Source organism: Capra hircus, chromosome 5 (genome assembly GCF_001704415.2).
Source record: "Capra hircus breed San Clemente chromosome 5, ASM170441v1, whole genome shotgun sequence".
In the NCBI taxonomy this organism is placed as follows: Eukaryota; Metazoa; Chordata; class Mammalia; order Artiodactyla; family Bovidae; genus Capra; species Capra hircus.
In genome coordinates this window covers 42,442,700-42,456,502 of record NC_030812.1, presented here as the reverse complement: position 1 = coordinate 42,456,502, position 13,803 = coordinate 42,442,700, and the positions used below count along the sequence as shown (strand labels likewise).

General features: G+C 41.6%; 1 protein-coding gene across 2 annotated transcripts in view; it reads right to left on the bottom strand.

Moving 5' to 3' along the window:
* Positions 1-13,803, bottom strand: part of PTPRB (protein tyrosine phosphatase, receptor type B) — a 121,474-nt gene that overhangs the window by 44,224 nt on the left and 63,447 nt on the right. For both annotated transcript variants that reach the window (XM_005680175.3, XM_018047943.1), the window contains 5 exons: positions 12,769-13,032; positions 8,599-8,862; positions 7,803-8,066; positions 6,726-6,989; positions 2,768-3,037 (listed from right to left, as the gene is read on the bottom strand). In XM_005680175.3, the coding sequence (XP_005680232.2) occupies positions 2,768-3,037; positions 6,726-6,989; positions 7,803-8,066; positions 8,599-8,862; positions 12,769-13,032 (1,326 nt within the window). The remainder of the gene's footprint in view (positions 1-2,767; positions 3,038-6,725; positions 6,990-7,802; positions 8,067-8,598; positions 8,863-12,768; positions 13,033-13,803) is intronic.

The following is a 13,803-nucleotide window of genomic DNA, read 5'->3' as shown; positions in this document are numbered from 1 at the left end:
ACATTTAAATAAATGTTAGTCTGACTTGTGTAACTAAATGTTTTTCCAATACTAAGAGCTAGATCAGAGACAAAAAAAACTATCCCTGAGTGCCATCTGAGAGCTAAAAAGTGACCATTGGAGGGAAGAGCAGAGTGGAGGAGAGAGTGAGCAGGCAAGGAAAGGAAAATCAAGCAGGAAGAAAATTCTTTTAGGGATATAGGAAAGAGATAGTGGAGGACAGAGGAGCCTGGTGTGCTACAGTCCATGAGGTCACAAAGAGCTGGACTTGGCTGAACAACAACAATGGGAAAGAGAAGGAAGAGGAAAAGCCAAAACTATATACATGAAAAAAAGATTTACATCAGGATTTTGCAGTCCCTTTGCCCTTCCTGCTGGCAAGGTGGTCGAGTGCCACCAGAAGCAACCTGCTTCCAGACTGTTGGCGCGGATGCTGCCTGACACCCAAGAAGTCTTAAGATGCCAGTGGAAATGACAGGACACCTGTCTCAGTTTCTCTTGGGTCCTCCACTCCAAACACTTTCTCAGGCTCTTTTGCTTTTCCCCTCTCTTTATGCCAGATCCTTAAAAGTTGGTATTTCCCATGGTATCATCCTCTGTCCCCTTCAAAATCCATAATATTAGCTCAGCAATCAATCCCAGTCACTTTATAGATTGCTGTGGTCTGCAAGTTTGTGCTCCTCTCTCCCCCCCACCAAATTCATATGTTGAAACCTAGCGGGTGTAGCCAGTGGGAGATAATTAAGTCTTAAGGGTGGAGACTTTGTGAGTGGGATCAGTGCCTTATGAAGGAGACCACAGAGGGTGCTCTTGTCCTCCCTGCCACGTGAGGACACAGTGAGGAGGTGTCCTCTCTAAGCCAGAAAATGGGCCCTCACCAGACACCGAATCTGTTGGAGTCTTGACCTTGACCTTCCAGCCTCCAGAACTGTGAGCATTAATGTCTGTTGTTCAAACCATTTAGTTTATGGTATTCTCAGTACAGAATCCTGAACAGACTAAAACATGGAGAATTTACCTAGAATTTTTATCCCAGTCTTTGTCCCCAGCTCACTTTTCTGAGGTGGGTCCCTATTTTCAATGACCTATTGCTCACCTCTCTCTGCACATCATCCAGACATCTCAAACTAGTCTGGAACTGAGCCCTGTGTCTTTTTCCCTGACACTCTCTCTTTTAGCTTCTCTTATCTCAGTTAACAGAATCATCTTCCACCAGACACCCCTTGGAGAAACTCTAGAATCTTCTTCTCTTACACTCCACTCAGCCACTCGGTGCCATCTTATCTAACACAGGACTATTCCTTCATTGTATCTCCCACTCTTCATCAGGCCCCTGAGTTAGTTTAGCTTTGGACCCTTACTGTTTCCATGGCTGCCATCAGCTTAGGATCCCAGTCATCACTCTAACCCCTCCTCCCACTCTGCTGTCACTCACTGCGTCTGCCAACAGTGGCCTCATCACGGTTCCTCCAACTGGCCTCCACCCTCCCGCCTCAGGATCTTTGCCCACCTGTTTGCTATACTTGGGGATGGGCTAAGTAGCTCGGTCATGTCTAACTCTGTGTGACTCCATGAACTATAGCCTGCCAGGCTCCTTCGTCCATGGGATTCTCTAGGCAAGAATACTGGAGTGGATTGCCATGCCCTTTCTCCAGGTGGTGCTACTTGGGGATACTTTTCCCCAAATGTCTATACCATCCTCTTTCTCATTTTTTAAAAAATTTTTACTCAACTGTCACCCTCTCAACAAAACCTTTTAGGACTGTACTGTCTAAAATGTTAAGCTTCTAACACTTGCTAACCCACTTTCCTGCTTTAATTTTCTTCTCAGTGAAAAGTGAAAGTCGCTTAGTCATGTCCAGTTCTTTGTGACCCCATGGACTGGAGCCCACCAGGGTCCTCTGTCCATGGGATTCTCCAGGCAAGAATACTAGAGTGGGTAGCCGTTTCCTTCTCCAGGGGAATCTTTCCAACCCAGGGATTGAACCCAGCTCTCCTGCATTGCAGGCAGATTCTTTACCCTCTGAGCTACCAGGAAAGTCCTTTCAGACCTAGGTACTTAATAAATAATCATTAAACCAGTGGTGCTGCCTGAATAACGGCTCCCAAAGACATCCATGTCCTGATCTCCAGAACCTGTGAATATGTTACTTTCTGTGGCAAAACGGACTTTGCAAGTGTGACTGAGTCAAGGATCTTGAGGTGACAAGATTATTCAGGATTGTCCAAGTGGTGACCAATGGAATCACAAGAGTCCATAAAAGATGGAAGAAGGAGGCGGAAGAGCAGAGAACTTGGAGTGAAGTCACTCCTGGAGGAAATGTGAGTGACCTCTAGAATTGAAAAGGCAAGGAATAGATTCTTCCCATAAGGTCTCTAGAATAGAAACACAGCCCTTCTGTGACCTGACACCTTGAATTTAACGCCATGAAGCTTATTTTCCGATTTTGATCTACAGAACTGTAAGATGATATATTTGTGTTGTTTGAGCTACAAAGTTAGTGACAATATATTATAGCAACATTAAGAAATGAACAGAGCCAGTTTTGATGAAGAATCTTGAATTGGAGTGCGGTGAGCTGAAGGCTGTGTGAACAGGCCTTCAGCTGTACACAGGTGTGGAAGTGGCAGATCACCGTGAATGTTCCTGCTGTGTCAAGAAATAGACTTCATCTCCCAATGTTACTTCATCCCTTTGAGTCCGCGGTTCTTAAGGAATGGCAGACAAGGATGTATCTTGCACAAAACAGTAAGCTGTGTGAATTACCTGTTCGGCCTTCTGTTTGGGCTTCCTTGCTAAAGAGGCCTCCGCTGACGGTTAGGATCTGTATCTTGTACTTCTTTCCTGGTGTTAGGTCTTCAAACTTGTGCTGCTTCGTGGTGGCTGCCTCTGATGTGTTACTTAGGAGGATCCCATTTTCACTCAGAAGTAGAATGTCATATCTTTCTGCCATGCCAACAGCCTTTTGCCAACTCACTATTAAGGAATGACTACTGTATGCATTGTCTGCAGTTATTCCCTGGACAGATGCTGGGACTGCAAAAAAAAAAAAAAAAAATTAGAGAGAAGCAGGTTCCATCACTTAGGGCAAAGTAATCAATTGAGAAAAACTTCCCTAAATCAACTGCAGATGGAAGATAATGCCTCATGGTTGCACTGACACTCTTCATGTGCCCTTCGGAGAAAGTGTTGGTCTGGCCAAAAAGCTTGTTCAGACTTTTCTGTAACACCCTATGGAATGGACTTTTGGGGCCAACCCAGTATTTCTTGATCTGAATTATCCACATAACTGCTTGCTGCTGCTGCTGCTAAGTCGCTTCGGTCGTGTCTGACTCTGTGCGACCCCCTAGATGGCAGCCTACCATGCTCCTCCATCCCTGGGATTCTTCAGGCAAGAACACTGGAGTGGGTTGCCATTTCCTTCTCCAATGCATGACAGTTAAAAGTGAAAGTGAAGTCGCTCAGTCGTGTCCGACTCTTAGCGACCCCATGGACTGCAGCCCACCAGCCTCCTCCGTCCATGGGATTTTCCAGGCAAGAGTACTGGAGTGGGGTGCCATTGCCTTCTCCACCATATAACTGCGTAGATTCTCTATTTTACCTCCTTTGATTTAGAAAGGATCTTGAAGTCAAACAAGTAGAAAAATTAGTGAGAGTGACACTAAGAGATATGCAGAGTGATACGTATCTAAGTATTTACAAAGTGGAAGAATGCTGAGCAAACTTACATTAAGTGAATATAGTTTGGATGACTGAATTACGTTGTTTAGACTTTCCTTCCCAAGGTTAACTCAGGTCAAAGCTTCAAGCCTTGACCTAAGCACTAGCATATAAGTCTTTGTCCTACGTCTTCTGATGTGCAAGGCCAGATAGTATTGTTTATTAATAATATTTAGTGTTCTATGCTTATATTTTTTTCTCATTCTACCCCATCTCCTCAAGAGACCTCATCCACTCCCATGATTTGAACTGTCACCCATGTGGTGATGACTCCCAGATTTAAACTCAGTTCAGATCTCTCTTCTAGTTTTGCAAATGACATTCCTCTCTGGATGTTCCACGGACCCCCAGCTCTCAAGATGCCCAGATCGAACTCCTCATCTCCCTTCCACCACCTCCTTAGTGCTCTTTGTTTCTATCTCTTGGTCCAAGTCAGAAACTTGACTTGTCACCCTCACCCTTCGACATAATCAAGCATGAGTCCTGTCATTCCTGCATCTTAAACCTTACATCTCTTGGGTCTCCCCACTTCTCTCCTCCTCTACTACACTAGTGTAGGACACTGTCATTTCTCACTCACACCACTGCAAGTGTCTCTTGACCAGAGTTTCCTCATGTCCCACTGCTCCAAACTGCACTGTTTGGCAGATTCTCAGAGCACACAATGCTGATGGCCCTTCATGCCTCTCTATAATTCTATAACCTTAACAATGAGGCCCTTGGCAATTAGGTCCATCTACCTACTTGGCCTCATGGCTCACATCTTTATTCTAGAAATAATGGTGTGTAGCTCCTCAAATATGCCATGCATCCTCTTCCCTCCAGGCCTTTGCTTTTCTCCTTGAACCAGATCAACATATACTTCACCAGGATGATTTCCTAGTGTCTTTTTAAATGTTACTTTCTCCTGGAAGCCTTCCCTGACTCTTTCTTCCCCCCCAAAATATTTATTCATTTATTTGGCTGTGCCAGGTCTTAGTTGCAGTATGCAGGATCTTTAGCTGTGGCATGTAGGATCTAGTTCCCTGACCAGGAATTGAACCCAGGCCCCCTGTATGGGGAGCATGGAGTCTTAGCCATTGGACCACCAGACAAGTCCCCCTGACTCTTTTTGTTTGCTTGTATAATATCCCATTTTTACTTTACTTTTAACAAGTATGGTGTTGTACTGTAATTGCCTTTTCACTTCTCTGCTTCCTTCTCTAGACTGTAGACTTCTTTGGTCAAGGGCTCTATTGTGCTGTTAAGTTCCCATTTTCTAACATGGTGCTTGATGTATAGTTGGAGATACATATGAAATAGAGACAGGCAGGGCACAGTACAGAGGCCCAGGCCCCACAGCTAAATAAACGGTCATGAGGGTAGAAGATACCTAGCACATACTGTGTCGTGGTAGAGAGACCATAAGGTTTGGAGTCAGAGACGTGAATTATAGTTCTAGGTCTTATTACATGTATCCTTGATAATGTTTCATAAACTTTCTGAGCCTTACTTTCCTCACCTATAAAATGAAGATAATGACCTCTACTTTGTAATGTGGCTAAAGATCATTATTATTATTATTTTTAAGATTTTTTTTAATTGATGTGGACTGGACCATTTTAAAACTCTTTACTGAATTTGTTACAATATTGCTTCTGTTTTATGTTTTGGTTTTTTGGCTCTGAAGTATGTGGGATCTCAGCTCCCTGACCAGGGATCAGATCTGCACCCCTGCATTGGAAGGTGAAGTCTTAAACACTGGACTACCAGCAAAGTCCCTAAGGATCATTTTAGATGCCTGGCATTTACAGGGCGCTTCTAGCTTATTTTTGTTTTGAAAGGACTATCTGAATAGTGTTATTAATATAAATGCAGATGGTGACTGCAACCATGAAATTAAAAGATGCTTACTCCTTGGAAGAAAAGCTATGACAAACCTAGACAGCATATTAAAAAGCAGATACATTACTTTGCTGACAAAGTTCTGCCTGGTCAAAGCTATGGTTTTTCCAGTAGTCATGTACAGATGTGAGAATTGGACAATAAAGAGAGCCGAGTGCCAAAGAATTGATGCTTTTGAACTGCGGTGTTGGACAAGACTCTTGAGAGTCCCTTGGACTGCAAGGAGATCAAACCAATCATTCCTAAAGGAAATCGGTCCTGAATATTCATTGGAAGGACTGATGTTGAAGCTGAAACTCCAATACTTTGGCCCCCTGATGCGAAGAACTGACTCATTGGAAAAGACCCTGATGCTGGGAAAGACTGAAGGAAGGAGGAGAAGGGGATGACAGAGGATGAGATGGTTGAATTGCATCACTGACTTGATGGACATGAACTTGAGCAGGCTCCAGGAGTTGGTGATGACAGGGAGGCCTGGTGTGGTGCAGCCCATGGAGTCACAAAGAGTTGGACATGACCGAGAGACTGAACTGAACTGATTAATATATAAATAAATGGGCTTCCCAGGTGGTGCTAGTGGTAAAGAACTTGCCCGCCAAGGCAGGAGATGTACGAGATGTTCAATCCCTGGGTCAGGAAGATCCCCTGGAGGAGGACATGGCAACCCACCCCAGTATTCTTGCCTGAGAATCCCATGGACAGAAGAGCCTGGCAGGCTATGGTTCATAGGGTAGCAAAGAGTTGGACATGACTGAAGTGACTTAGCATGCATTAATATAAATAAACAATATTATTAATTTATCACAAATGAAATAGATGACATAAGCATATTTTTCTTTAAAGAATTTATAGAAAGGAGTAAACTTTAGAAAAATGCATAGGTTAGAAAATCAGCTATTTATACTCCTTGAGTGAGAAAAAAGTCTATTCATATGATTTGGTTTCTAATTACCTTTCATTTGCTTTGAACATCTCTATTGAAAAAGGAAAATGCAAAGAAAAAAATATGAGAAAAGCTCTTGAAACCACATTGAACAGTATAAATTTTGTGAATTTGGATATTGTCCATTTGTGAATGGCCCTGGAGAATTATCTGGCCCTTTTCCAGGTGGACACCTACTTGTCCGCCCAAGCGCATCGATCTGGTTCTTCTGGGACCCGCTGACAGAAGCGATCACAATCCGGTACTGCTCGCCAGCCTCCAGCCTCTGGAACGTGTGCTCAGAGACATGCTTGAGGACAGTCTGAGACTCGACCATTTGATTCTGTCTGAATGCTGACACCACATAGGAATCCACATCACCCCCACCAGGAGTCCAGTTCACTGTCAGGCTATCTGTTGCTCCACTGGGAGAAATGTGAATATTTTTGACCACACTAGGAACTAAGAAAAGACAGTAAATTAAAAAAAAAATCACTTAGAGAATGAGTTGTGGAAATTTTCAACTAAAATTTTCATGCTTCCTACCTTTGGCATCTACTGAAAGAATACATAGGAAAAAACTGCTATCTGTCTACCATTTTTCTCTGCCTTTTCTGCATGAACTGAAGTTGACAGGGGAAATTTAGAGAGACTTTAAGGCCAGTGAGTGGAAATGAAGAATGCAGTTATACAGAGGGTGCTAGTGAGACTGTCTTGGTCCAAGTCTTGGTTTCCTCATTTACTAGCTGTGGGACTATAGGCAAATGACTCAACGCCTGTAAGTTTTAATTTCCTCATCAGAAAAACAGCAGTGATAATAATAGTAACCAGTCCATGAAATTGTTAGGACTGAACAAAATTTACACATAAAGTTCTTTGCTGTGGGTCCAGTTCACAGTAAACTCTCAATAAATGTTAGGTGTTATAGCAACACTCCCAATAGAGTTCCAAAGGAGTACACAACCAACCAACAGACCGACCAACCAACCAACCCAGTTACTTCTACTTAATTTGTATGACTCACAGGCAACAGCTATTCACATCAACTCAATGCTTTGTTTTTTCAGAAACTTTTTCTTCTTCCCTACATCATACTTCAGTTTTGTTAAACCAGCTTGGACAACATCATTGTCACTATCGAGATAAACTTCTCCTTTCTTGCCACTCCTTCCTCACCGCTTAGCCCTTCAAATCCGCAACCAAAACGCTTGGCTACCCAACATGCTAAATACACAGCTCTATCTAGTCAGGTTCGAGAGCCAGATTTCCAATTACCTGTGAAGCCCTCAATGAAGGCTGACTGCTGGACATCTCCACTAATCGTCAAGACAAGAATTTTATACTTGCGCCCTGGTGTGAGGGAGGTGAATCGATACTCAGTCACAGTGCTGACAAGGTGGAAAGGAGGAAATACTTTCATATCGTTGAAGAGCAGCTGGATCTCGTACTGGTCGACATCCCCATCAGCTCGTGTCCATGTCACCCAAAGGTCCTCAGTGCTCCTGTTCTTCAGCGTGAGATCCTTAACAGCCTCTGGGACTACAAGAAGACATTTCGAGAAAGTGACTGATTAGAGTTTACTCCACAATAATTTATGAATCACATTCACAGAGCTGGCAAACATCTCTGTTCCCCAAATAAACCACGTCAGCAACTTCACGCATAATTAAACAAGAAAAATTGGAAGCCACTATTAAAATTGAAATTTTTTTCCTTACATAAATCTTATATGCTAAGTGTTGGTAGAATGTAATTATAAAATGAGTTATGATCTCAATCATAAGAGAAAACAAGAAGTCTAGAACTTTAAATGCATGATGCAGAAGGACAGGGAAGAAAAATGCGAAACTGGCCTTCCTGCTTGTCCACTATGCCTGCTTTTATCTGTCAATAAATGCTCTGTGATTACAAGGTCCTGGCTTGGCTGAACGATGTTAGTTCCAAGTGAGACTAACTGGGAATATAATTTACTGATCAGTAAGTAGATAAAATGCAAGGTTCAGATAAATTATATACTCAATGACCTTTAAAGTCCCAACCAGCCATCAAATTTTGCAGTCTTTCCACTTACTTGTTCTTCCATTCCCTTGTTCACTGGCTTCATATTGTCCACTTTTTGTACTAACAGTAACACTGTACAACCGTCCAGGGACTAGTTTAACAAATATACACTCATTTTCAGACTTGGGAACGCTTTTTGTTTGAATGAAGTTGTTTTTGTTTTTAATGGTGACTTCATAGTGATCAAAGTCTCCAGAGGCATGTACCCAGGATACCTTTAAATAGTCACTCCTGGCCGAGTTGCTGATACTGACTCCCTGGACCTTGTTAGGCACTGAAAAAAGAGAACAGAAAACAGCTAGATATAGAATGATTCTGAGGGAGCCACTGATCACAGATGACAATCTCAGATGATAAAGGAAAGGGAGTAGATTTTTACTGTGTGCATTTAAAAGAAAAAATCTTAGACCTTCAGATCACAAACTTCTGGAGAGGAAAGATGGTTACACTATTTTGAATGATTAAATGGATCTTTTTATACAGAACCTGATGAATGAATTCTAATCCGATTGTTAGCCTATACAAAGTGTCATGTACAAGTGGAACATTAAATGTAATAACTGATGATTAATATGAATGACAGTGAAAACATTAATAATTCCAGCATACCTTGGTAACTCAATATATGACAATAAGTTACCAACATGAGTATAAACAATCCAAAAGAAAATGGAAGAAGAGGAAGGACATGTGGTAGTTGATACATGAAAATATGTTCAGCATCACTGGTGATCAAGGAAATGCTAGTTAGGGCCATGGTAAAATACCGCTTTACATACATGTGGTTGACAAAATTTAAAAACCTGATAAAACCCAGTGTGAGAGAGGGTGCTCATTCACAGAAGACTGAATGAATGAACTAGTAAATAAACACAGTGAAACAGTATATGGAAGTCATAATTAATTTTTCTTAACTCAAAGCACAAAAATCTAGATTTCTTATCCTTAATAGCAAAACACAAAACATGGATGAATTTAATATTAAGTGAAAAAAATCTAAGTCCCAGAAGATTACATATTGCATGAAAATACCTATTTTATATCAAAACAACTGAAAATTTAAAAAATATATAATTTTAGGATTACATAAATAATAAAATTGCAACATGGAAGGCAAGAGAGAAAAATGAGAGTCAAGATGATGACTATTGTGGGATGGATAAGTGAGGAGGGAATCTCATGATTTGATGTAGATTATTAAGTCCCTAGCTTTTGTTCTGGGTAGTGCTTTCTGATGTACACATTAAATTATTAAAAATTATTAATTAAATGCCTAAAAAACAAAACTGGCAAAGTGGCAACTGACACATAGGACCCTGAGCCAAGAATTATGATTAATTCAATTTTGTGCAACTGATGTTCCCCATAACTATATAAATAAACAATACTATGAACCTATAGTTTTCCTCTTAATTGACCAATCAATCCATGAATGCTTGTTAACAGGAGCACTGTAAAATAAGCCAATTCTGTATTTAGAGCATGATATCATGGATATTCTATTTTTTTTATTTGGGGCTGTATTTTAATTCAAAAATAGGTCCCAGATGAATTACTATTTGGCATAATTGGATTTTATAAATATTAATGAGAAGGAGAATTGAGACGAGATATGAACTCAGTCGGATCCAGGGTACTAAGCTCTATCTCAATGCCACCAGGTCTCTGGATCTGGGCAATCTCTGTGTTTGGTGTATGTCAAGGGATTTCTGCTCTGATCACATGCTAAGCCTATGTCCAAGTTTTCTCTCCCATGCTTCTCCAAGCATGAAATGATCCAGAAATTTTAATATTTTGGTATCTAAGCTACATTTTTCATGATGCTTCTCACATCGACAAGTTGCACTACTATCCTTTGTTGGCTTATGTGTGCTGGGCTTTATATTGGAATACATCACACTCCAGATGTGGAGCAAGAGCAGGCATGCTTTCTTTCCACAAGATGTTTACCTGGACCCAATCAGCATGTTGCTAGAATTTAGTCGTCACAGACTTACAGAGAATACATTCCAGAGTGACGCTGTTTGTATGAGCTAAGAAAGGTTGATGATCCAGGCAATTTACTGAAGACAAAGCAACTCTTCCAGGGAAAAAACTAGGCTGAATACCACGCGAAGTCAATAAGGGGCTCTCCAGGTGGAACTGAGGGTAATTTGCGAGAGATGCCTTGATGCACAGTGAGATGATGTGGTATAGAATTAGAAATACTGACATTATGACCAGAAATGTAGAACAAGAGCATTAGAAAAGGAAAACGGCATTGAGACAATCAGCCAAAATCAACAAGGCAACAACTCAGACACGATACTCCAGTTAAACTGATTTGTCAGGGGCAATGGTCTGCCTTGATTAGTCATGCGCCAAATCCAAGTTCATGCTGGTAAAGAATCAAAAAGATGCTTTGAGTAAAGACTCACTTTCTTGCATTTAAGAACAGTCTGAGCACAAGACCTTGCAATATGGAAGTCATGGACAGGGAAGAGTCATGAACTGACACCAAGGGAAAGAAAAGGCTGAGTGACTGGATGACATATCCTTTAATTTCTGGCAATTTTTAGGCTCCAAGTTAACTCAACATAGAACTCTGACATGAGGCTGCTTTGTCAATAGAAATCTGCTTTTCAGATCTAAGACAGTGTTGTGCTTATCAGCATAATTAAACTTTGAATCATTTGAGGGTAAGGACTCTCTCTTTATATCCCTGACTAGCGCTTTCAGAGAGAACATGATGTAATGGAAACAACCCTTGAGTATGGTTGAGCTTGGGTACTGGTGAGCCATGTGACCTTTAGGAAGCCACAGTTTCTTTCTGGGGCTTTATCTCAAATGAGAAGGAATTAGACTACTCTTTGCTAGCAGCTAGCATGCTGCAACAATGTGAATTGGTGGTTCTTAACTTTTTGAGGTTACAGAAATTGTAAGACTCTGATAAAAAGCCATCCACTCTCTTTCCAAAGAAATGCACATACTTCTCCTGTCCCCAACAACTTCACAGAAAATTTTGGGGGTACTACTTCCCAAAAGTCTACCTAATAAAGCACTGGGTAAAAACCTCCAGTCTAAGTGATTTCAGATTACTCATTCATCAAACATTCACTGAGTGCCTGCTACTAGGCTCGAGATTTCGTGCTGGGGCATTAAATGATATTAGTTGTCCCAGATCCTCATGGAAAACTGACATTTTAAAATGTAAATATCAGCCCATAGCTCAGCAGGAAAGATCTGACAAAACATTAACAGCACCTTAAGCAGTAATCACAGATGTAAGCCCCAGGAGGTATAAGTAAATTGGGAAAATGGTATCTGTCTAAATTTAGTTCTTTATAGCACATTGAAGACCAGGCCTTCAATGCCTTTGCTAAGATTTTGCTTCTAGCCTCAGAACTATAAAGTTTCAAATTTTCACCTTATCTGAAAAAGGATTAACCAACAGACATTTCAGGAAGAATTTCAGGACAGAGAACATTATAGGCTCTTGGGTCATTCAGAACTGAGTTTAAAATCCAGGATGTGAAATGCCCTGGCTGTTTAACAAGTTAAATAACTGGGCAAGTTACCTTGGACTTTGGTTCAACACTTATCACAGCCTGTAAGATGGGAATAATAACAACTACCTCAATAAGGACTTTATAAGGATTAAATTAGTGAACATATATAAAGCCAGGGTCTAGGAACCAAAAAGCACTCTCTAAACAGAAATACTTGCTACTATATCTAAATATACTATGAACTCTAGCCACGAAATTTGTGTTCATCTTATTCTGAAGGTATCATGTGCTCACATAAAGAACTTGTTGGGTCAGAATATGAGGACTCTATAACACTGTTGTGATCTCAGCAGTCTTTAATCCCATCCTTACAGAATTGCTGCGGATCTGTATGTCCTGAGGAGCTTCCCAGGTGGCACTAGTGGCAAAGAACCCGCCTGCCAGTGTAGGAGACATAAGAGATGTGGGTTCAATCCCTGGGTCGGAAGATCCCCTGGAAGAGGGCATGGCAACCCACTCCAGTATTCTTGTCTGGAGAATCCCATGGACAGAGGAGCCTGGTGGGCTACAGTCAATGGACTCACAAAGAGCTGCACATGACTGAAGCGAGTTGGCACACACACATGCATGCCTGATGCCCTGAACCACTTAGGCGGCTGGTTCTTAGAGAGTCTATCTCATGAAAGCCTCACCTGTCCGTTCTTGGCTGAAGGAATGACTTTCATATTTGCCGCTCCTCGTAGTTATGGTCACGTTGTAGAGGCGGCCTGGGGTGAGGGAGCTGAAGGAACATTCACCGACAGACTTGGCAGTCACGAGGGACTGGACCACCCTGCCGCCGTGGGAGAGCGTCACCACATAGCTATCCACGTCTCCGGGAGCCGGCAGCCAGGATATGCTGAGGTAGTCACTGCGGCCAGAGTTGTTTACCGTTACTCCACTCACACTGGAAGGGACTGGGGTTTTAAAGAGGGGGAGAATATTTAAAAAGAAAAGCACAGTCAAATTGTGAATCATTTACTGCGGTCAGCACAAACAGCGTGGACTCAGATCTGATTACCTAGGAAGTGTCAAGGAAGTGTAAGGATTGCACGTTAGCTTTGGGAAGCTGAGAGTTCTTACCTCAGAAGGCTAACCCAAATGAAAATGCAAGAAGTCTTTTGGATGCCTCATCAATATAAGGATGCTGCTACTGAATTTTCATGGTGTGACTGTTTGCAGAGTATTTTAAGTGGAGGCATTTTTATGTGAGTGTGTCAGGACGTTCCCTTTGTAGGACAGGGAACAAACATTAACATCTTAAATGCAAGAGCTTGAATCCAAACCCATTGATAAAGAAAAGAAGTTTGAGGGGAAAGGTACTCAAGATACAATGGCTTTTCTAAAAGTCTTACTTAGACACTGGATAGCTTCGATCTTCTTGTGATTAAGTTATTTATTTCTGGGGTGTCTAATCATGAACACAGGTGAAGGGGTTATATTTCCCTTTGCAAAGCATTTCCTGCCCTCTAGTGGTGAGAAATAAACTTTAACATCTATTCTGTAAGCAACTAGTCTTGTGGGCACAAAGACCTGTCGTGGAGATAATGACTTTTCTGGTGTCCACCGTAATCGTACAAAAATAGAAAAGATGCCGATGCCTTCCAGGAGTTCCCCAGCTACTAGTACAGTCTGAACATTAATCATTGTGATGCTGAATAATAGTTATTCCCTGTATTAGAAGTAAG